The sequence below is a fragment of the Nicotiana sylvestris genome, chromosome 2, assembly GCF_000393655.2.
Source record: "Nicotiana sylvestris chromosome 2, ASM39365v2, whole genome shotgun sequence".
NCBI lineage: Eukaryota > Viridiplantae > Streptophyta > Magnoliopsida > Solanales > Solanaceae > Nicotiana > Nicotiana sylvestris.
This window is the reverse complement of record NC_091058.1, coordinates 104,875,818-104,899,269: the sequence shown is the minus strand read 5'-3', so window position 1 is coordinate 104,899,269 and position 23,452 is coordinate 104,875,818. Positions and strand designations below refer to the sequence as shown.

Below are 23,452 nucleotides of genomic sequence, written 5' to 3'. Positions count from 1 at the left end.
TTCTAAACTTTCAAATTCCGCAAATGATTCGAAACCTATCAAACTGTGTCCGAATGACCTCAAATTTTGCACACAAGTCAAAATGACACCACGAACCTATTCCAACTTTCGAAATTCCATTCTGACCCCGATATCAAAATTTTCACTGCAGGCCAAAATCGCAAAAATTCTAACTTTAGCTAATTCAAGCCTAATTCTACCATGGGCCTCCAAATCACATTCTGGATGCGCTTCTAAGTCCAAAATCACCTAACGAAGCTAACGAAACCATCAAAATTCAAATCTGAGGTCGTTTACACATAAGTCAACTTTTCCAACTTAAGCTTTTATAAGAGACTATGTATCTCAATTCACTTTGAAATCACTCCGAACCTGAACCAACTAACCCGGTAGATCATAATATAGCTGAAGAACACAAAAGAAGCAGGAAATGGGGAAAGGGGCTATAACTCTCGAAACGACTGACCGGGTCATTACAAGAACACTTGAGAATTAAGTTAAACTACTAGTATTAAAATATAGAAAATTATGTCAAATATCATACACCCTAAGAAATAAGAAATATAGTGCATAATTTACCATGATACCCATATTAATTGGTGTGTAACCTTAATGGATTTGAAAAATAATTTGGAATGAATAATTAATGCGCAAAACAGAAAATTGATATGAGAAAAATGATAAGTAAAAATGAAAATTTATTTTTAAAATACTTGACAACTAAAAGTGGATGGAGGGAGTATGTTTTAGTGAAATAGGCTATTCAATGCTCACCCTAAAATTAGATCATCCTGTGTGAAAGTATTTTAGAGAATTGAAATAACCCAAGCTAAACAAGTAATGAAGTTTTATAATGCAACCACTCAAAGAGAAAGCTTATGAAATTTATTTCCACATTTGAGAGGGGAAAACATAAAGACTAAACAGGCAAACTAGTATTCACCGAGGACCACCTCTTGTTTGGAACAGAATCAGTGCAGTAAAGTTTTACAAATTTTGCTTCTGTCAAAAAAAGGAAGTACACGAACAACTATTCTTATGGCTGCTATTAAGGAATTAGTCAATATTTATTTTATTATGAAAATTTAAACTAAGAATTTCCCTTTTGATCATAGATTTTGGTTGCTTTTTTCCAAAAAAAAAATAAATTGAAAATATTATTTGTTTAGGGAATATGATCAGTTTTTTTTAAAAAAATAATTTTTTTTTCAAGTTGCCAAAAATTAGTTTAGGGCAGTTTTGCGTGAAAAATTATCTTTCACTCACAAAAATTCAACTTTTTTCAAATAAAATGCATGTCCAAACACAACGTCAACTTCCAAAAATTATTTTTCAACACAGCTTTAAAAACTCTTTTTTAAGTTTCAACCAAATCAACTAGCTTAGTTTCAAGATAATTTATCCCGAAAAATTAAATTGAAAAACGAAAATCAGGATACATTAGCTAACTTCTAAATAGCTTTAGAGTGGCTTTTCTACCCAAAAAAAAAAAAAAAAAAAAAAAGCTCAAGTACATCAAGTTAAATCCAATATCATTCAGTTGGGCCATAAACTTACAAGTATCTAACTTAACACCGTTCCATAAATACATGCCCAAATAACCGGCCTCCCACTATAGAAGGGCCCAATAGATACCCTAGAAATTCCCAGCCCCCTTTGTGCCATATAAGATCACAAAAACCCTAACATCGCTTTGTCTCCACCGGCCACATTTGCAGAGAGAGTGAGAGAGAGAAATCGGCGAAGATGAAGTACAATCCAAGAGTATCCTCCTCCCGCCGCAAGAGCAGGAAGGCTCATTTCACAGCTCCTTCCAGCGTTCGTCGCGTGTTGATGAGCGCACCTTTGTCATCCGATTTGCGAACCAAGTACAATGTCAGGTCTATGCCGGTGAGGAAGGACGACGAGGTGCAGGTTGTTCGCGGGACCTACAAGGGCCGTGAGGGCAAAGTTGTTCAAGTTTACCGTAAGAAGTGGGTGATTCACATTGAGCGCATTACTAGAGAGAAAGTTAACGGATCTACCGTTAACGTTGGTATTCACCCGTCCAAGGTTGTCGTCACCAAGCTCAGGCTCGACAAGGACCGTAAGTCTCTTCTTGACCGTAAGGCTAAGGGTCGTGCTGCTGCTGATAAGGATAAGGGTACTAAGTTCACCGCCGAGGATATCATGCAGACCGTTGATTAGTTTTTCTGCCACCTCTTGTGTTTCTGTTCTGTTATATCTTATTGCTATTGCTACCTAGTGCTTGTTGGGATAGCTAAAGGGTTTTTTTCTGAGACTCTGAATTTTGTTGCAGTATTTAGTGATAACAGTGTGCAATTTTTGCTATAATCAAATGTCATTCTCGTTAAGTATCGTGTTAGCTACATTTTTATCTGTTGCCCTGTGTCTATTACCCCTGCTACTGCTGCTAGTTTGCTTGCTCTACTAGTTTATGCATTAAACATGTTTGTTGGCAAACTCAATCAGGTGACTGATAATTGAGCGTTTGATTTTCGGACTAGCTTTTACGATAAAGCATATGGTTGTTAAAATGGGCTCAAAAATTTGTGTGTCTGATCTAGGTTTGAAGTGCCTATTAGTAGTTCAGAACTATGTAGATTTTGAGCTGTATTCAGGTTTCTTATCTATAGTGATTGCATCCGTTGCCAACTATCTAATTTGTAATTGAAGCTCTGCTGAGAGCCGGTGACTGGTGTGATGATTCTTTGTTCACTGGTAACTAAATCTAATGCTTGATTTTCTTTGGAGCCGGAATCTCTAAATGTACTTGAATATTAGTCAGGAGGTGAAACAAAATGTCAGTACAGTTGTTGCTGCATTTTCTGCTTCTGGAGCAGAATCTGTACCAGTTAGCGAGCTAGCTGCTACTTCAGCTACCAGTCATCTTTAATAGTTTTTCTCTTATACATTCACTGCTGCATCGTGACAACTCAAAGTAGGAGTTCTTGATGTTGAACACCATCGATGGTCTTTTTCTCATATGTAGACTGAGATACCTGGTACTTGTGATGGTAGGAGGTACTAGTTACTTAGTGGAATTAGTTGAGTTGTGTGCAGAGATACCTGACCCGGACATCACATTTATCCAAAAAAAAAAAATAGTAGTGATTGATGCAAAGGTGAATTCAAGGTCTTAAGCATGTAGGTGGAGAGTGATGCTGTATCCACTAATCTTTATGACAACGAATTTGTACTTGCTATACATGTACTGTTTTATAAACTCATCAATTATTTATATGCAGTTCGAATTGAAAGTGTGTTGCACCTACCATCAGAATGGTGTATCCGCTCCTGTTCTGATGGTTCGGATGGAATAGAACACAAAAGAAAAGCTTTGAAATGTGAGGCACTAGACTTGTATCTTCTCTATACAAGTTTACATACTTCCTATAATGATACTCCTGTCCTTCTATTCCCTCAAAGTTGCATAATCAATTTGATTTTGTCACTTTGCATAATCGATTTGATTTAGTCATTTCTTATTAGCACTAGTTGATTACATAGTTTTTTCTAGTTCTGTTGTACAGTTTCTGTCCTTTGCTTAGAGTAGTCTCACTGTGCGGACTTAGCTAGATTTTCTTCATTTGTAAAAGGTGGCGTCTTGGCTAGTCGATAGATCACACTTCCACGCCCCAATTGCTGAGACTAACATCTTGTGGCTTCAAACTCCCTGCATGTTAACTATCGAATCACCGCTATACTTCAATTAACCCCAGAGCAGTATGCAAAGTTACAGGATAAAATAAAATGAAAACAAAATATTATTTGGCCTTTGAAACGAAAGTGGATAATCCAGTCAATGGACCATATACTAAAAGATCACCAGAGTAATAGCCAGGACAGGTTTAAGAGCTTCTCTTCAATTGCAATTGCGCCTCCAAGATAACAATTTTGGTTCGCGAACAACATTTCGTTCTGAGCTGTAGAGTTAGTGGTTCTGTTTTGCAGAAAAGCTGGAAGGCTTAAGTTATTACTTCTTAGCTTTCGCTTTTTAAGCCTCACTCTGTACGAGTAATCTTAAGGCATAACACCAGATAGTAGACAGATCAAAGGCAGTTAATAAGCAAATGTACTTCCAGTAAGCATAGGCAAAGAATTTAGTACTATGTGAAAGGAGTCTGGTCTAAGATGACATAGGTAACGTAGTAGGGATGGTATGAAACTTCTTTAAAAAAGTTTCATCTAGTAGTACATTTTTAGCCACAGAGCACGTGGAGATGCAACTATTGAAAGGGCTTCACAGCGAGGAGGCTAAGACGCTCAGTAGGCTCCGAACTTATTTTCGGAACACTAGGACTGGATCTTATTCAGTTTAAACGACAGATTATCCAAATCACAGCAAGCAAATCCAAAGAACACAATTTAGCAATTGAAGAGATCAATGTAGCAAGTTAAATCTAAATTTAGGCAATCGATAAATCAGCTATTGCATCATGCCCCACAAAAAAGCTCTTCCAGAGGGAACACAAAAAACTCTTCATCTCTATACTTTCTCAAAAGGGAATGAAAAGACAAGGAAAACTAAAGAAAGACCATAAAAAGGTCCTAGTATTGGAGCAACTCCTCCAGAAATCATTTAATCTGTGAAAAAAACCACCAGTTTGTTGAACTATTTATTGAGCACCTGTCCTCCAGGCACTACCCAAACAAATTTTTGGTTGTACACATCCGAAGATGCAGTTCAAGGCTTAAAAGCAAGGGCCACACCAAACCTGGGTGTCTTATCCAAGGCCTTGGTGTCAAACTCACTACAAATAGTCAACAATGACTTCGGAATGAGCTCATGCTGCAGTAGAGCCCCCAGCTTGCCATGATTATTGAGCTTGAGCTTCAGAATTGTCAGGTTATCAACAGCATATGACCCTCCAACTGTGAAAGTGTTCTCATTTGTGGAGAACCTTCTAGTGATCTCTCCCACAGCAGCAGTCTTCTTCACTTCATCTAGATGATGTATATATGATGCCTTTATTGTGTCCCCTTTGTCACCCCTGAGGAAAAAAAGTAGAGCAACAGATATGTCAAACTTAAATCTTCTTAACATTTATGCTTCATAGATATACAAATGCTCACACTGATTAACTTACAGTATTATAGCAGCACAGGAATCTGGTTTTGTCACACTAATGCCAGCAGTATATTTTGCAAGTTTACCACCTGCAGTATCATAACTCGCCTCTGCACCGATGGCGAAAGTGGGAGTACCAAGCGTGACCGATAGATCAGCTGTAGGACTTTGATTCAGACTGACAGCTGTACTAAAGGCAGCATGATGGTGATAGTACTGAACCTCTAGCTGCAAGAACAACCAAATTCAAGTTTCAGAAACTTCTATAATTTCTGGCAATTGATCATAGCAATAACATATGAGTACTTTTCACCTTGCCAGAACTGTAATCAGGGAACTTCAGAGAGGCAATAGTTTTTGTTGAGGGGACAATGTCGTTGAGAGTAAGAGTAGTTAAGATCTGCAAGCAAAAGGTTGAAACATGAAGACGTAAAACAGACAAAAATGACAAAGAGACGGGTATGATTCTGCAAAGAAGATCACGGCATGAGCAACTCACGTTTGACCCTGTATCAACTTTGACATCAATCAAAGTGTTCTTATATTTGTACTGTGCTCCAACATCTCCAGTTGAAAGCCCTCCCTTCTTTACTGCAGTTGATGTAAGGGCCTATATCGAGAAATCAAGATTAAAGAACGGGAAATTGGGAATTCCAGTTGATCTATTAATGTGGCAAAACAAAATAGAGAAAATTTTTGCACATAAAAAGCTGAAACTATCTACTGGAGCGAATAAGACCATTCACTTTAGGAAAAAAGATTTTTTTCAAGTCAGCCAAACACAGGTGCCACCTTAAGGTGAAAAGGCTAAATGCTTTAAGAATCATCCTGGATTTTAGAAGATGGCTTTATGAGAGCTTACTCAAATTCTTTCTGTATCATTTCCCTTTTTTTTTTCTTTTGGAGCAACACAGGAGATTATTTTATTTCTAAAAAGTACAGCACCAAGAGACTGCTATCATCAGTACAGAGATGGGCCTAGAAGATTGTGCATGGATCTTAAGCAATATCCTAAGAAAGGCAAAAACCATATGATACAATGAGGCCATAAACTGCACAAGCTTCTCAGTACCGTGTGCACTCTCTTGTCTGTACCAGAAAGATAACAAGTCTGACGCATCGAGTTTCAATCTAGGGATAAGCATGTAAACACCAAAGTTTAAGTTTAATTGCTCTTTCCACGCATTGTCATCTTTTTTTCCTTTGAGCAGGTGGGGTGGGGTGGTGGGGCTAAAGGCATCCAGATGAATAGAGGCGTGGCAAGGTGCAGCTTGCATTGGGAGGGGTGGCTGGTATTGGGGAAGAATGGGCGGTCTTGTGGGGAGAGGGTTATATGAGGCTGGGGTTTGGGAGGAGAATGGGAATGGTGCTTTGATTTCGAAAAGGAGGGTGAAGGTCTGGCAGGGAGGGGCTTGCGAACTGTGATGGTGGAAGGGAGACAGTGCATGTGTGTTCAGGTTTTGGGAAGGTCCAACTGGAAGTGTTCACACATTCAGATTTGGGTAAGGGTAGGGGTGGCATTTGTAATGATGAGGAGAAGGCACAGTGGTAAGAAGAAGGTACCATTAGGGAAGGGGAAGAGGAGAGTTGACTGTTGGAGACGCAATTACAATTTTATCGGCTTGGCATAATCATCTACTTGAAGTCAACTAATCTGTCTTCCCTATTATTTTTAAGGTAAATATGATTAGCTCTGTCGGAGTTTTCATAATTTTTAACTTTCTCTAGATTCTCTAAATGAATGTTGATGGTATAAGAGATCATTTCACAACATATCAAAGCTAGAGGAGAGGTCTCATATATTTCTTGAAATAGTGTAGAGGACATTATTTTGCTCAACCTGACGAGAGGTCATCATTCCCTTTGGTTTTCACAACCAAAAAATTATTCTAAAGGTTTACAAGAAGATCAAAAAATAAGAGATTGTATCAAGAATTATGTACAAAGAATATGAGATTGAGAACGTCCTCTGGCGTCGAGGGAATTGCACGTATAGAGATTCAAAAAATAATCGATTTGAAATCTTTATGGGATTCCCAAAATTATTAATAGAAAGTCGACCGCGCGGAATCGAAGAATTACAAATGACCTTACAAAAAGAATTTAATTGTGTAAACCGAAAACTGAACATTGTTGTCACAAGAATAGCAAAACCTTATGGAAACCCTAATATTCTTACAGAATTTATAGCTGGGCATTAAAGAATAGAATTTTCTTTCGAAAAGCAATGAAAAAGGCTATTGAATTAACAGAACAAGCAGATACAAAAGGAATTGAAATACAAATTGCGGGACATATCGACGGAAAAGAAATTGCATGTCAAAAATTAGGTAAAAATTGTCTGCTTAGAAATTTTCCAATAATCAAAATCTTGCCATTTTCCGTCACTCAAAAACTGCAAGAACAGGAATATAATCATTTTCCTTTTATGTGGCTCCCTCCATTAAGTTGGACTTTCTCAAGAATTTGCTACTTCTTTTTTCAACATCAAGAACAAACTCCGGCTAAAGCAAATCTTTAAAGAAAATATACTTCAGACAAATACGTCAAATAAACAATGAAAAGAAGAGGTAGAACTTTCTCTCTGTGTCTTGCCAAATCAATACTACTTAAACACCTAGTGTTCACATCAAAATTCTACAGCCTTTTGTTTCAACTTCAAATGTATAAAGGAAAAAGTCAATTGTTAGAATATTACTACCAAATTATTGAACAACATCTTGTGCCAAGTTTGAAGTTCCCAAATACTAAGGTATAGCATTGGTCTCCACTCTCCGCTTGTGTAAGTTTTGGTTTTCATAAAATATCAACAACTTTAAATTTTTTTGATATCTGAGAAATCCATCTAGAGTCTACCCTTTGGACCAATCCAGCCTTCGAAAATCGGGGAAGATGGGCCCACCCCTCTACCCTTCTCCACTTAAACACCATTGCATGACCCTTGATAGGAAGGTTTGGAGGGAGAGCATTAGGGTTGAAGGTTAGTAGGTGGTTAAGTGTTTTTCTTATCCGTTCTGTGGGTAAGTCTAGTTGGTCAGTGTTGTGTTTTATTATGCCAGTGGTACAAGTTGTGCTCGTACTATTTTCTAGGACTTTGTCACTGCACTGATTATTGACACTGCTTGTCCAGGTATATTTTCTGACTCTTGGCTCGCTGGTACTATCTTGCTAGTTATGTTGTTGTTACTATTCTATTGTCGCATTTCATCTTCTTGTGCCGAAGGTCTATTCGAAAACAACCTCTCTACCCTCTCTCTACCCTCTCTCTACCCCCAAGGTGGTAAGGTTAGCGTACACACTACTCTCCCCAGACCCCACTTGTGGGATTATACCGGGTTATTGTTGTTGTTGTTAGTTTGCTTGGCATAGAGCTCGAACCTGTTACCTAAGACACAAGTCCCTCTACCTTTGCCGATTGAGCTAATCCCAGAGGGGGCTAAACAGCTCTAATATTTTTCTTTGAAATGGAAGTATCAGCAGCTTTATTTACCACAAATGACGAAAAAATATCCTACTTTACCTCAAATGGTTAAAACACATCCCCTGGGAGACACATATATTAACTCCGATAATATAAAACACATCCACAAATGTTGTTTGTTGATAAGATTTCACAGGAATCAAGGGCTGAGCTAAGTTAAAGGTGATGTTTGATCATTTTGTGAGGTAAACGGAAGAGATGGATTGAAATTTAGCTGCGATATAGAATCAAAGGTGTATCATATCAAAATAGTACGGAATACTATTTCTGCAATAGAATCAGCAATACCCTTAAAAAATTGGAAGCTATAATTAAATATATTTTCCTATATGAGAATATGAGATCCATGGTCAGTGAAGATATAATGTATAGCTTTGCTAAACAGCATTATCCAACTTTTGAGTTTTGTAACTAAAGTTTAAACTTACGCACTGTTATTTTTGAATTAAAAATTCATAACACACTTAAAAAAAGACCCAGACATCTTACAATTTATCATAGACGAATAGCTGCTTTCCCATAGCCATACTGAGTAACAGAAAATTCTAAATAGGAAAAGTAGTTAAGATGTTGGATCAGGGCTTCAAGCCACACGACAACTCAAATCATGAATTGATATAATAAGAAGATTTCATGAAACCCTAAGCGTACAAATTCAGCACCTGAATAAACCAAAAACGAGTTTCTCGCCGGCAATGATATGAACTATTACGAAATAAAGATCAACGAGAGCTAAAAGTCAATAAAATCGTACCACTCCAGTGTCACTGTAGGTTGAAATAGATAGTTTCTGATCGAAGATATAGTCCTTTGTCAGCAGATCTGTCGATTTTAAATCAAATATCAGGTGTCGAGTATCAGTATATGCAGCTATATATGATAATTCATCTTCCTAACTAATATAGTCATCGCTCATGAGTAACAAAATTGAAATTAAAATGAAAAGAATATGAAAGTTTAGTAAATGAATCGGAAAATTACCTCTGGCTTTCTTGCCAATATCAGAGAAAAGTCCAGGTCCCTTGCTCATTTTCTCTCGGAAAGTGGTGAAAATTCGTATATAAACTATAGAGATAGAGAGAAAGAGAGAGAGTAGCGCAGCAAGGCGGAACGTGAAATGGGAGCTGAGAGGGAACTAAAAAATATTGAGGAGAAAGGTCCGATCAACACCAGAACGTGACAGTTCGTGGTTGCCAACATGGATCCAATACAGCCCGTCGTTTTAATCGGACGGCTAATATGTGTGGTCTGGTCTATTGGAATTTTCCTTGGTAAATGTATGGCAACTGATTTGAATCTTCATTAAATCTAAAAAATTATTGAACTATTAAATGAAAACAAAAATTAAAAAGAGATTAGCATTGTCGTATTCGTTATCTACATTTGATAGCGTAGAAGAAAAGGGATAATATATAATTGTTCCATTGGGGTTGTCGCACTTTATCAAATGCACATTTCTACTTTACAGTTTACGGGAGTCCTATGGCCCACCTTAACAACTTTGAACAAATATTATTATCCCTTTTGGAGTCCACATGGCATGAAGAGTGTGTAACACTTGCTTAAAGAGAGTGAGGGAATCAAAAAAGAAAATTAAAAATTTAATTTTTTGCAAGATTTGCTACTAAATGTATTTTTTACTTTTCTTTCTTTTTTGGTTTACTTTTCCTCATCGTTTTCCTTTTCTTTCTTCTCTTCTTCCTTCTTCTTTTAGTAACAGATAGCTCCTGCCTCCTCCATCACTTCACCGCCTCCATCTCCACCAAATCCACCGGAATTCTTGTTCTACAAAAAGAAAAAAAACCTACACTACCCATATTCAGCCATTAAACCATACCCCTACCACTTTGATTACTACAATCTTCACCACATCAATTTCAAAAAATAGAAAAGCTTAGGAAGCTTCAACCAGAAAAATATAAAGACCTGATTGATATCCCACGATTTTGTTTTCCAAAGACTCTTTAGGAAGAACAAAATCGCGAAGCTCCGATTCAAAATATTTGTGGGTCTTATTCGCTTATTTTAGGAGATGAAATGAGTATTGCTGAAATCGAAAGCTTTCTCTATATTTATTGAAATTGTTTTCTCTGATGAAACGAATTAGCAATGAAACTAGCCTTGGAATTACTTGTCTCCTTCATAAATTGATTTCATTTTGTCAATTGGAGAATCTGGGAATGGGCTATTTCTTTTCCAACGTGATATGTATTTGCTGAATAAGTTCAAATATTTCCTTTAATTTTCTAATTGAACTCTATTTTTTTTGTCTAATTTGAAGGCTGGCGACTGTTTTGCTGGTGGTTGAGAAAGTGAGGAGAGGTTAATGGAGTTATGAGCAGGGGTTTGCAGGGAAGGGGCTGGAAATCATTTTGGCCTTTTGGGATAGATGTATTTTTTTTAGCATTTTGACGTGTCAAGCAAATATTGGTGCGCGCCATCACTCCCTGTGTTGAAAGTGGAGTTGGCCTAAAAAGCGTGTAATAATACTACTTTAAAGTTGTACAAGGGGGTCATAGGACTTGGGCAAAGTAAAAGAAGCGACAATCCTAATGAGGTAATTATGTATTATCCCATAAGATTCAAACCATACATACACATTACATCTCTTATTTCTTGAAACTTGATTTCGTCATTTATTGTGTAATCCACGACTTATAGTTCGTTTGGCCAAGCTGCAAAAATTAACTTATTTTGAGAAGTGATTTTTTTCAAAAGTGCTTTTCTCAAAAGTACTTTTGGTGAGAAGCAGTTTGTTTTTGGCTAATTAGTTTGAAAAGCACTTCTGAACAACAATTAGTGTTTGGCCAAACTTTAAAAAACTGCTTCTAAGTGTATTTTTCTCAAAAGTGCTTCTTAAAAAGTGCTTTTGGAGAGAAACTACTTTTTTCTGCTTCTCCAAACTGCTTCTGCTTCTCCTCAAAAGTACCTTTTTTCCTTCCAAAAGCTTGGCCAAACACCTCAATTTTTTGCCAAAAGTGCTTTTGGCAAAAAAAAAAACGCTTTTGACCAAAAAGAAGCTTGGCCAAACAGGCTATAGGAAAAGGCGTAATTACATTTGTAGGTTTTAAAGGTATTGATGTTGGCAAAGTAGAGTCTAAAGTTAAAACTTATAGGGTATGTTTGATATGAAAGGAAAATATTTTTTGGAAAATATATTTTAATTTTTTTGTGTTTGATTGGCGTAAATATTTTGGATAATATTTTTCTCATAAACTAAATATTTTTTCCAGTGTCGGCCCAAGGGTAAAGCTGGTAAAGTAGCTGCTTTAAACCCCTATTTTTTGGGGCCCGAAATTTTCCTAATAAGTGTATATATGTTATTTTGTTTTTAAAAAATATTTAGAGTTTTAAATGAGAAATTACAATTTTTCATGGTAAAAAAAAAGATTTAACCACTAAGCATAAATCGAGAAAAAGAATAGTCTTTTGGGAATAACTCTCTAGACCCTAAATTGAGAAAGAATTCGATTATTCATAACTCAAAAAAAGATTGAAATTTTAGTTCAATCCCAAAAAGAGCCCTTGATAAAACTTTAACGAACAATAAATTAAAAGTCCTAAATTAGAAAGTATGTCTCAAGAAAGATTAAATGGATTATATATATTAGAAGAAAACGGTTATAAAACTTATTAATAACTTTGCATATAAGAAAACGAGAAAAACGAAAATTAAACGAAATTATATATGTGTCACACCTCCTTTTTACATACCCGCGAGGGTACAAGGGAGTTTTTTCCAATTAAAGGACAATCGAAACGGGATTGGTTTATTTATTTCAGAGTCGCCACTTGGGAGATTTAGGGTGTCCCAAGTCACCAATTTTAATCCCGAATCGAGGAAAAGAATGACTCCATATTACAGTCTGCGTACCAGAAATCCGGATAAGGAATTCTGTTAACCCGGGAGAAGGTGTTAGGCATTCCCGAGTTCCGTGGTTCTAGCACGGTCGCTCAACTGTTATATTCGGCTTGATTATCTGATTTTATACAAATATGAACTTATGTGCAAATTTTATCTTTTAACCGCTTTATTATTATTGTTTTTAAAAGAAATGTGAACATCGCTTAAAACACGTCTTTGGACTGCGTCACATGAAATGCACCCACAATCCGGAACACGTTTTATTTGATGTTTTGGGATTTGGATTCGGGTCGCATGAAATGCACACCCAGGCTTAAGAAAGTAAAATATTAAACACGCGCCTAAAGAGACTATCGCGTTATTATTTTGGGGAAGACCGTGAAATTCGCTAAACGGTCCTTCCGAATTCTAATTAAACCATACATTTTGTGAGGGCCCCGCAATCTATACGTTTTATTTGGCGAGGCTCGTCTCATTTTTATTTTTAAAGGATAAACCTACAATGACTATATTTTCTATTAAGTTCGTCTCTAAAATAAAAGAAAATCTCTTAATTATTTACATGCTGAAAAACGTAACTTATTAGTTATTAGTTTACGGCTAATGCGAATGGAAAATTGCGATCGAGTTTGTACAAAGAAAAACTGCTTTCATTTTATATTCTGTTATTCAATAATACTAGAACATGAGATTGACCATAATATCAAAACAGATTAATTATTCTCCGATTAATTTAAACTAACATTATTAGATGAAGAAAGTATACATATGCAACCTCATTATTCATTAATCATTCAACTACATCTTTATACGAAGAAAGAAAAATTATATTCAACCACAAATCTAAACAGGAGGAATTCAACAGGAACAAAGCCTGATTAATATTTCATTTTTTGCTTCAAGCCGAGATTGTACAAATGTGTACCTGGAAACAGCAGTACAAGAACAAAAGAAGGAGAAGTCAACAGCAGTAATAACACAGCAACAGCAGATTCAGCAACACCGCAAACCAGTACAGTAGGAATAGCAGAAAACCCAGGAGACTATAAACGACTCCAAGTATAGAGAAGAAGTAAAAGGCAGGAAGGTTCTGACTATTTCAGATCTTAAGCGAGGCAATGAAGCAGTAACTATTCTTTTTCAACTTCAAAACTCTCCAAAATGAATTCTGCCCCTGTATATTCAGTGTATCCAGAATGTATATCGGGTGTATACTTCTCACTCCGCCCCCTCTTTTTTTCTTCTCTCTATCTAGTTTTTCCTCTCTTTTTTTCCACCCCTTCTTCCTAAATTTTCTCTTCTATTTATAGCAAAATTTTCGAAATTTTCAGATTTGTTTTTTTATTATTTTATTATTTTTTTAATTAAAAGAAATCCCACTTACAAATTGCTTTTATTTTTTTAGAAAAAGAAATCCCACCTTTATTTACTTTTATTTTTAAAATTCCAACTTTAATTACTTTATCTTATTTAAAATCCCACTTTTTATTTTTTTAAAAGAGAATCTCACTTTATTTAACTTTTCTTTAAAAAACAAACCACTATCTTTTCTTTTTCTTTTAAAAATGCTACTTTCAATTACTTTAAATTTTTTAAATTTTCAGATACCTTTATATTTATTTTTTAATTCCAACCTTATTTTACTTTTAAATTTTTTAAAACTTTTTACTTTTTTTAAATTTTCTACATTCTTTTACTTTTTTTTATTTTTTTATTTTTTATTTTTTTAAAATCATTTCCGAAATTACTATATATATATATTTTTTAAAATAAAAATAATAAATAAAATAAAATATTTTCGGATTTTTTTTATATATAAAAAAACACAAAAAATAAAACTATTAATAGTGATAATTCACTTTTTATTTTTTATTTTTTTGGTTTTGTTTTGTGTTGGACAAAAATGAAGAAGGGGTGTTGGGTTAATGGAGCGGACCGGATCGACCCGGTTTGAAACGGACCGGGTCATGGGGAAAGTTGGGCAATTATTTGGGCCTGTGGTTTGAAATTGAAGAAGTGGCCCAATCCGATTTTTCTTTGTATTTTTGTTCTCTTTTCTTCTTTTATTTTTCTAAAACTAAATTATAAAAGTACTTAAATTATTATTAAGAACTAAATTAAGTTATAAAAGCGCAAATTAACTTCCAATAACAATTAACGCACAATTAAGTAATAATTAAGCATAAAATTGTTCATTTGGACATTAAATGCTAAAAATGCAAAAGATGCCTATTTTTGTATTTTTTATTAATTTAACAAATAAACATGCATAGACAAACATACAAATAGTTACACAAAATATCACAAAAATTGCACACCAAGAAAAATTATTTTATTTTTGAATTTTTTGGGAGTAATTCTCATATAGGGCAAAAATCACGTGCTTACAGCTGCCCCTCTTTGCCCGAAGACACGAATGGTTTTCGTGCAAAGATAAAGCGAGCGATTTTTGCCCATCCGAGTACTCCGTGTGAAGCATTTTTTTTTTATTTTGAAAAAGATTTGACCGAACCTTTGCTTCAAAGGTTTCCTACATATCCTGGGCTAAACAGGAATCAGGTCAATGTAGTTCGGGAAGTTTTGGTAGCTGGGACTACCGTGGGACTGCAATGTTACTGTTGTTGCATGCTATTACCACTGCTTACCGATCTCTTTGTTACACCGTGCTTAAAAGAAAACAAGAAGCTAGGCTAGACTGCAACTTGTTCTTGTTGCCTTCCTTTCTTGTCGGCTTGTGTTTCCTCCGGTGCTTTTCTTCCGTGAATTTGGGGATGACACTGGCCCTTTGCTTTTCTGAATACCAGTTTTCATCATTTTGCTCGGTCCGCTAGGGACATGGCTTTCTTCATCAAGCTTTTTGGCGGTTCCTCTGGTGGGTACGGCTCTCTTTATCAGACTTGTTATGCTGGGCATGATTTAATGTTCACCAGCTGCTTCTTTCAAGACGCCTCTTTTCTTCCTTTTGACTCATGCGCCTGAATTTGTGCTGGGACCTCTTGTTGCAACCTTCTGTTTCCGGTGCTGAGATTTTATTGTTTCCTGCTGGAGATTCTTGTTGTAACCCTCTGTTTTATTGTCTTCTGACTTGATCTTGAAATGTATGCCTCTGTTATTATGGGCGGGCTCCCAACTTCAACACTTGAAAAGTAAAGACTAGAATGTATGCCTCTGTTATCTGGGCGGGCTCCCAACTTCAACACTTGAAAAATAAAGACTGGAATGTATGCCTCTGTTATCTGGGCGGACTCCCAACTTCACTACTTGAAAAGTAAAGACTGGAATGTATTCTTCTGTTATTATGGGCGGGCGCCTGGCTTCATCATCTTGAATTTAACAACCTCTATTCTCCAGGTGGGATCCTACAACCAAAACAAACAAAACAAACGAGAATTTCCTAACCCAGTTTGCACTGGGAAGATTTGTGAGTCGTTAGCAAAATTGTAACCTATTTATACTACTGATGCAATGATGAGAGTAAACTAAAGACTAGGCTAGGATGTGCATCTCCTACGAGTAAAACCAAAACTCTTGCTAGCAAATGTGTCTGCTAAAAAAACCTCAATGACTCAAACTAGAAAGTGCTTCTTCTATAGTTGAATCGGAATGAGCTAAACTAGGAAGTGCGTCTCCTAAGGGTGAAAACTTCAAAGAACTAGACTAGGAATTGTGTTTCTTATGGTCGAACTCAAAATGAATCAAACTACGAAGTGCATCTCCTAAGGGTGAAATCTCAATTCCGGAAGCGCGTCTCCTGAAATAAAGTATAACCTGAAAAAGCCAAACTAGGAAGTGCATCTCCTAAAGTAAAAGTATAACCTGAAAAATCCAAACTAGGAAGTGCGTCTCCTAAAGTAAACTTAATTCAGGAAGTGCGTTTCCTATGCACGAAATTAAACTTAGGAAGTGCGTCTCCTAGGGGTTAAATAGTCTTAGGAAGTGCGTCTCCTATGGGTGAAACCTTAATGATTTTGAACTAGGAAGTGCGTCTCCTATGAATGAAAATAATTTAGGAAATGCGTCTCCTATGCGTGAAATCTTAATTTAGGAAGTGCGTCTCCTATGGGATAAAAGTAAACTTAGGAAGTGCGTCTCCTATGGGCAAAACTAAACTTTAAGGAAGTGCGTCTCCTATTGGGTACAATAAACTTAGGAAGTGCGTCTCCTGTGGGTACAATAAACTTAGGAAGTGCGTCTCCTATTGGTAGAACTGAACTTGGGAAGTGCGTCTCCTATGGTAAAACTGAACTTAGGGAGTGCGTCTCCTATTGGTAGAACTGAACTTAGGAAGTGCGTCTCCTATGGTAAAACTGAACTTAGGAAGTGCGTCTCCTATGGTAAAACTGAACTTTAGGAAGTGCGTCTCCTATGGTAAAACTGAACTTAGGAAGTGCGTCTCCTATTGGGTACAATAAACTTAGGAAGTGCGTCTCCTATTGGGAAAAACTAAACTTAGGAAGTGCATCTCCTATTGGTAAAACTTACTTAGGAAGTGCATCTCCTATGGGTACAACTATACTTAGGAAGTGCGTCTCCTGTTGGTGAAATAAACTTAGGAAGTGCGTCTCCTATTGGTGAAATAAACTTAGGAAGTGCGTCTCCTATTGGTGAAACTTTTCTTAGGAAGTGCGTCTCCTATTGGGTAAAACTAACTTAGGAAGTGCGTCTCCTATTGGGTGAAATAACTTAGGATGTGCGTCTCCTATTGGGTGAAATAACTTAGGAAGTGCGTCTCCTATTGGTACAACTAAACTTAGGAAGTGCGTCTCCTATTGGTGAAACTATTCTTAGGAAGTGCGTCTCCTATTGGTAAAACTTGGCTTAGGAAGTGCGTCTCCTACTGGTGAAACTATTCTTAGGAAGTGCGTCTCCTATAGGTGAAACTATTCTTAGGAAGTGCGTCTCCTCTTGGTGAAACTTATCTTAGGACTAACTTAGGATGTGCGTCTCCTCTTGGTGAAACTATTCTTAGGAAGTGCGTCTCCTCTTGGTGAAACTATTCTTAGGAAGTGCGTCTCCTTAGGATGTGCGTCTCCTATTGGTGAAACTTAGCTTAGGAAGTGCGTCTCCTATTGGTGAAACTTAGCTTAGGAAGTGCGTCTCCTATTGGTGAAACTATTCTTAGGAAGTGCGTCTCCTATTGATGAAACTATTCTTAGGATGTGCGTCTCCTATTGGTGAAACTGACTTAGGATGTGCGTCTCCTCTTGGTGAAACTTACTTAGGAAGTGCGTCTCCTCTTGGTGAAACTTAACTTAGGATGTGCGTCTCCTGTTGGTGAAACTAACTTAGGATGTGCGTCTCCTCTTGGTGAAACTATTTTTAGGAAGTGCGTCTCCTTAGGACGTGCGTCTCCTATTGGTGAAATTTTTCTTAGGAAGTGCGTCTCCTCTTGGTGAAACTAACTTAGGATGTGCGTCTCCTCTTGGTGGAACTTACTTAGGATGTGCGTCTCCTATTGGTGAAATTGACTTAGGAAGTGCGCCTCCTAATGGTGAAACTTATCTTAGGATGTACGTCTCCTATTGGTGAAACTTAACTTAGGATGTGCGTCTCCTATTGGTAAAAATAAACTTTAGGAGGAAATACATCTCCTATGGGTAAAAAACAAACTTAGGAGGAAATGCATCTCCTAAGGGTGAAACTAAAACAAACTTAGGAGGAAATGCATCTCCTATGGGTGGACCAAAACAAACTTAGGAGGAAATGCATCTCCTATGGGTGGAACTAAAACAAACTTAGGAGGAAATGCATCTCCTATGGGTGGACTAAAACAAACTTAGGAGGAAATGCATCTCCTATGGGTGAAACTAAAACAAACTTAGGAGGAAATGCATCTCCTATGGGTGGACTAAAACAAACTTAGGAGGAAATGCATCTCCTATGGGTGAAACTAAAACAAACTTAGGAGGAAATGCATCTCCTATGGGTGGACTAAAACAAACTTAGGAGGAAATGCATCTCCTATGGGTGGACTAAAACAAACTTAGGAGGAAATGCATCTCCTATGGGTGAAACTAAAACAAACTTAGGAGGAAATGCATCTCCTATGGGTAAAAATAAACTTAGGAGGAAATGCATCTCCTATGGGTGAAATAACTTAGGAAGTGCGTCTCCTATGGGTAAAGCTTAGGAAGTGCGTCTCCTATTGGCAAAACTAGACTTAGGAAGTGCGTCTCCTATTGGTAAAGGCTAGGCTTAGGAAGTGCGTCTCCTATTGGAACAGACGTGGAATGTATTCCCTTGTTATACAGGTGGGCGCCTAATGGTAAAGACATGAAATGTATTCCCTTGTTATACAGGTGGGTGCCTGAAATATGAAATGCACAGACAAAAAGTATTCCTCTCGTTATTCAGGTGGGCGCCTGTCTATACTAAGACATAAAAGTATTCCTCTCGTTATTCAGGTGGGCGCCTGTCTATACTAAGACATAAAAGTATTCCTCTCGTTATTCAGGTGGGCGCCTGTCTTCGAGAAAATTTTCACAATGAGAAAATTTTCTGCCCCGGTTTGATGATTTTCTTTATGGCCTGTCTTTCCGCCATCAATAACGTTCATTTTCCCTGTTTCTAAATCAAAGAAAAATTTGTTAGTTTAAAAACATGGTAAGCGGTCATGCCACTCTTGTTGGGGATGGTTTCCTCTTTCTCCTTTCCCAGCTTTGTGTTCCATTATGCTATCAAACTTGCTGGGGATGATATTAATTGCTGACACTGGCCCATCCCTTTTATCAATCTCATCTTGATAGGGATACCCTTCTTGACACGGGTTTTGCGCCTGTTCCTTGTACCACTTGGATGTACTAGTTGATGGCCTATTTTGAAGTCATTTCCCACTGGTTCCGACCAAACAGACTCTACTAGGGAATTTTCCTATGAAAGGAAAAAAATAAAAAGAAACAAAATAAAGACAAAGGAAAAGATGACTCTTTAACAAAAGAAACTATAAATAAAAATCTATCAAACGCAGATACCGACTCTAATGGCCATGACATGCGTATGTGGCCTATCCTCTGCCGTCAATCGTCTCTCAAGACCTTCCCTTGACGATTCCCCATCTGATTCCCAATCTTATTCGACTTGTAGTGCCCGAAGGGTTTTTTCACTATCAAGCCTCTCTCATTTTGGTTTTCTCTCAGCTTTCATCGCCTTATGGTGCCTGTGAAGGTTTTCACCGATAAGACTCTCTCATTTGTATTACTTTCCAGCTGGGGATTTGGAGTGTCGCCGGTATGACTCTTTCTGTTGGAGATTAGAGTCCTTTCTGCTGTGGAACAGAATGTTATGTTCGCCGGTAAGACTCTCATTTGTCTGACTTGGCATCTTTTGAAGACTGGTCAGAAGGTCTTTCTTTGGACCGTAATGTGGGTTTTGGATAGGCTAGAAAGAAAGGGTATAAAAGGCTAAAAAAATACATTAATTTTGGGTTATTAGTTACAACCTTCGGAATTAGATTTATTCACAATAAACGCAACCTTTGCCCCAGTTTCTTGCTTGGGGATATCCTAACTGATTTTTTTTTCATTTTTCAAAACTATGACCGAGCCGTGAAGCGCCTACGTATCCTCTTTGAGGAATCAGGTCAAACGTAGTTCCCAATTCCTCTTTTCATTCTGACTTTCTTTTGTTTGTTTTTTTTTCTTTTCTTTTTTTCTTCTTTCATTTTTCTCTTTTTTCGTTTTGTTGTTTTTTTTTCATGCCATATACTTGCGTTTTCTAGTCATTTTTTCTGATTCCGAACGAGGGGTATGACAAAAAATAAGTAAGGCTCAAAAGGGGTAACGAAGGATAAAGTGTTTAGGTAGCAGAATAAAATGCCTTCGTCATTCCAGTCTTCAAACTATGCCAAGTGCAAACAACACAATTTAAACAACGATTTGTAGCCTCTTCCGATGGTGCTGGACTTGACAATTATATTCAACATTTGCTTTTTCATTGGTCCTTTCTAAAGAACCGTTGGGCGACACTCTCATTATCATGAACGACCCTCATGCCAATTTGGCGAATCTTGCTTTTAACGATTTTTCTTCATATTTTACTTGCCCCAGTTCCATATGACTCGAGCTCTGAATAATCTCAACCGTCCTTATTTCCTTTAAATGGTCTGATCGGGGTTTTATAATTAACTTTAAGATTAGGCCCCAAACTGTGTGCGCATGTCATGTCACTAGAATCGTCGTTGAAAAAATGATAAAAGGACTAAACAAAAGAAGATTGGAAATAATAAAAGACCGGATTTTGCATTAGACTACCGGCGAAATGGTTTGAATAACAAAACAAAACAAACCAGAATAAAATCCTAAACAACCCTGACAAAACTTAAACAGACCGCTATGACAAAAACGGAAAGATAAGCGGCATGATATTGACACAAAACAATCCGAATTACAATCCTAATGATCCGAACAACAGAAATGAAAACAAAATAAGCCACCACAAGCTTCTCTCCTGTTAACCAAGTAACAGAGCGTCCTTCCACTTTATCAAGACTGGCATCTTAGCCACTGAGCTTTGCATCGATACTGCCAAGACCATTACCAGCTTCAATATCATCAACATCGGTCAACAAGTTCTCAAGAGGATTCGCGTGCTCCCTGTCACTGTCATCGATCACAATTGCCCCTTCCTGAATCATTCTTTCTATTTCCTTTTTCAAAGAACGACAGTCTTCAATGCTATGTCCTTGGACATTAGAGTGATACACGCATCGAACAGCAGGATCGAATCCTTTTGCATATGGGTCTGGAGTATAGCCAAGGAGCGGCTCAATCAGTCCTGAAAGCTTTAGCTTTTCAAACAAACTCGCGTAGGACTCCCCAATTGGCGTGAAATTGTTTCCTTGCCTTTGTTTTCCCCCATGCCCCTGTTTTCTAGGGTCGTTGGGTGCTTGAAAACGTTGTGAAGGCAAGAATGCATCACGTGGTGCTGGCTCTCGCCAGCGGGGGTGACCTGATGGTTGACCCTGCGACCGGACCTTGTTCGGAGGATAATACTGAGGCGGATTATATGGAGCTCGGGGGCAGGCTTGGGCATGATGGTCTGAAAAGAGTGGCTCTGATGGTGGGTAGTAGGGTTGTGGAAGGTTGTATGGAGTGTGTGGATAATTTGGATGACTGGGCCTGGGCTGGTAGTGAGGGGAAGGACCTCTGAATTTGAACCCAGTACCTGCTTCGACTGATGCGACCTCGAGCACACCTCCCGCGCCGCTCTGAATAGCTTGGGTCGTTGCCTTGAGCGCTGAGTAATTTAGGATTTTGTCAGACCTTAGGCCCTCCTCTATCATGACCCCTATCTTTACCACTTCATTGAAGGATTTCCCAACCGTTGTCACCAAGTGACCAAAGTAAGTTGGATCAAGTGTTTGCAAGAAGTAGTCCACCATTTCTCCCTCTTTCATGGGAGGATCAACTCTGGCCGCTTGTTCTCTCCAGCGGAAACCAAACTCACGAAAACTTTCCCCAGGCTTCTTTCCAGTCCTCAGCAATGTGAGACGGTCAGGGACTATCTCGAGATTGTATTGAAAATGACCTGCGAAAGCCTGCGCCAGATCATCCCAAGTGTACCATCTGCTGGAATCCTGCCTGGTATACCATTCTAGTGCCGATCCACTCAGACTTTGGCCGAAATAAGCTATCAGCAGCTCATCTTTGCCACCTGCCCCTCTCATTTTGCTACAGAATCCCCGCAAATGTGCCATGGGATCACCGTGCCCTTCATATAAATCAAACTTAGGCATTTTGAACCCAGCCGGGAGTTGGACGTCCGTGAAAGGGCATAGATCTTTGTAAGCTACGCTGACTTGGTTGCCCAAACCATGCAGGTTCCTGAAGGACTGCTCCAGGCTTTTGAACTTTCTCAATACCTCATCCTGTTCAGGGGCTTTAACCGGCTTTTCAATCTCTGTCGGTACCTCCAAGTGCGGATTGTAGGCCTGTGGTTCGGGGGCATGGAGTGTAGGCTCAGGGGGATAATATTGCGTATCGTGAGCCTGAAACAATGGCTCACTGGTCGTTCTTTGTAGGGTGACTGATGTGGGTCCCACAAAAGTGGGAACATTTGGTGTCGGGAGAGGTTGATGGGATGGTGGAGCTTGGGAATCATGGAGGCTTCTCTCCTGAAGACAACGGTGATTTGGGAGGCTTGTTGAAGGGCCGGAGTGGGGGTATTCGGGCACGTGCCCTAGTGGCTCAGGGCTCCTTTATGCTTTGGCTAGAGCTAGCTGCATTGCGTTCATCTCTAGTCCCATCCTTTCCATCTTTTCCATCGCTTCCTTTAACAACTGGCTCATCGGCCTTTCTTCCTCGGTACTATTCTGTGAAGTAGTCATGCTTGTTGTTATCGGTCCTTTGGGTCTAGTTTGGTAAGGGTGTGTTGCCAGAATTCTTTAACAACTAACTGTTTGAGATTCGGAAAACAACAAACTTGTTAGCGTTTAGAGTTTAACAGATTTGATAACAACACATTGAGGATGCAATGCTCATAGGCAGTTAACCGTTTCTAACATGCTTTGCTTCAAACAACATGAAGTCATCCCGGCTTGCTTGTTTTCCCCTTTGAAGTACTTTGGGAACCCCTGTATTTTATTCTATTTTGTATTTTCTTTTTCCTTCGATTTTCATTTTTTCTTTTCTCTTTTTTTTTCTCTTTTTTCAATTTTTTTGTTGTTGTTGTCGAATCTTGTGGAGATTGCCTACGTATCATGACCCCGCATGAATCAGACCTTGCGTAGTTCGTGCCAATAAAGATAAACAATACTCAACATTTTTTTTATTTTCATATTAAAACAAACTGGGTTTCAAAGGTTTAAAGATGACCTACAAACTTGAAAATCAAACAACCCGCATATTCTAATCAAAAGATTTACAAACTCAAAAACAAACGCTAGCTTCCTTTCCCCGTTTGTCAAATGCAACCAAACGACTATTTTTGCAAATGTGGCCCCTTCCAAATTTCACATGAATTTTGAGGCCGAGGAGGATTATTTTATGACACTTTACAAACTTGTCCGTTCTTTTACGAAAATAGCCTTTCGACAACT

General features: G+C 38.0%; 2 protein-coding genes and 1 long non-coding RNA gene across 3 annotated transcripts; 2 read left to right on the top strand and 1 right to left on the bottom strand.

The window, feature by feature from the left end:
- The first annotated feature begins 1,682 nt into the window (after positions 1 to 1,682).
- On the top strand, positions 1,683 to 2,354 carry LOC104221204 (large ribosomal subunit protein uL24z-like). The gene has a single exon (XM_009772202.2). It carries the CDS (start codon positions 1,747 to 1,749, stop codon positions 2,185 to 2,187), a length of 441 nt encoding a protein of 146 aa, XP_009770504.1. The 5' UTR covers positions 1,683 to 1,746; the 3' UTR covers positions 2,188 to 2,354.
- Positions 2,355 to 4,353: 1,999 nt separating this feature from the next.
- LOC104221208 (mitochondrial outer membrane protein porin 2-like) lies at positions 4,354 to 9,982 on the bottom strand. The gene is made up of 6 exons (XM_009772217.2): positions 9,534 to 9,982; positions 9,307 to 9,374; positions 5,571 to 5,681; positions 5,385 to 5,471; positions 5,091 to 5,299; positions 4,354 to 4,994 (listed from the first exon to the last, which is right to left on the bottom strand). The coding sequence occupies exons 1-6, from the start codon at positions 9,580 to 9,582 to the stop codon at positions 4,688 to 4,690; spliced, it is 831 nt and encodes a 276-aa protein (XP_009770519.1). The 5' UTR covers positions 9,583 to 9,982; the 3' UTR covers positions 4,354 to 4,687.
- A 203-nt stretch (positions 9,983 to 10,185) lies between these two features.
- On the top strand, positions 10,186 to 11,174 carry LOC138886527 (uncharacterized). The gene is made up of 2 exons (XR_011405435.1): positions 10,186 to 10,557; positions 10,834 to 11,174. It is a non-coding gene; the product is annotated as an uncharacterized lncRNA (long non-coding RNA).
- Positions 11,175 to 23,452: the final 12,278 nt, after the last annotated feature.

What these genes read in the sequence shown, in the direction of transcription:
- LOC104221204 (XM_009772202.2), top strand. Translation starts at nt 1,747, where the DNA reads ATGAAGTACAATCCAAGAGTATCCTCCTCCCGCCGCAAGAGCAGGAAG.
- LOC104221208 (XM_009772217.2), bottom strand. Translation starts at nt 9,582, where the DNA reads ATGAGCAAGGGACCTGGACTTTTCTCTGATATTGGCAAGAAAGCCAGA. An exon ending in TATTGGCAAGAAAGCCAGAG is followed by an intron (nt 9,375 to 9,533) that starts GTAATTTTCCGA and finishes TAAAATCGACAG; the next exon opens with ATCTGCTGACAAAGGACTAT. An exon ending in AAGTTGATACAGGGTCAAAC is followed by an intron (nt 5,472 to 5,570) that starts GTGAGTTGCTCA and finishes TTTTGCTTGCAG; the next exon opens with ATCTTAACTACTCTTACTCT.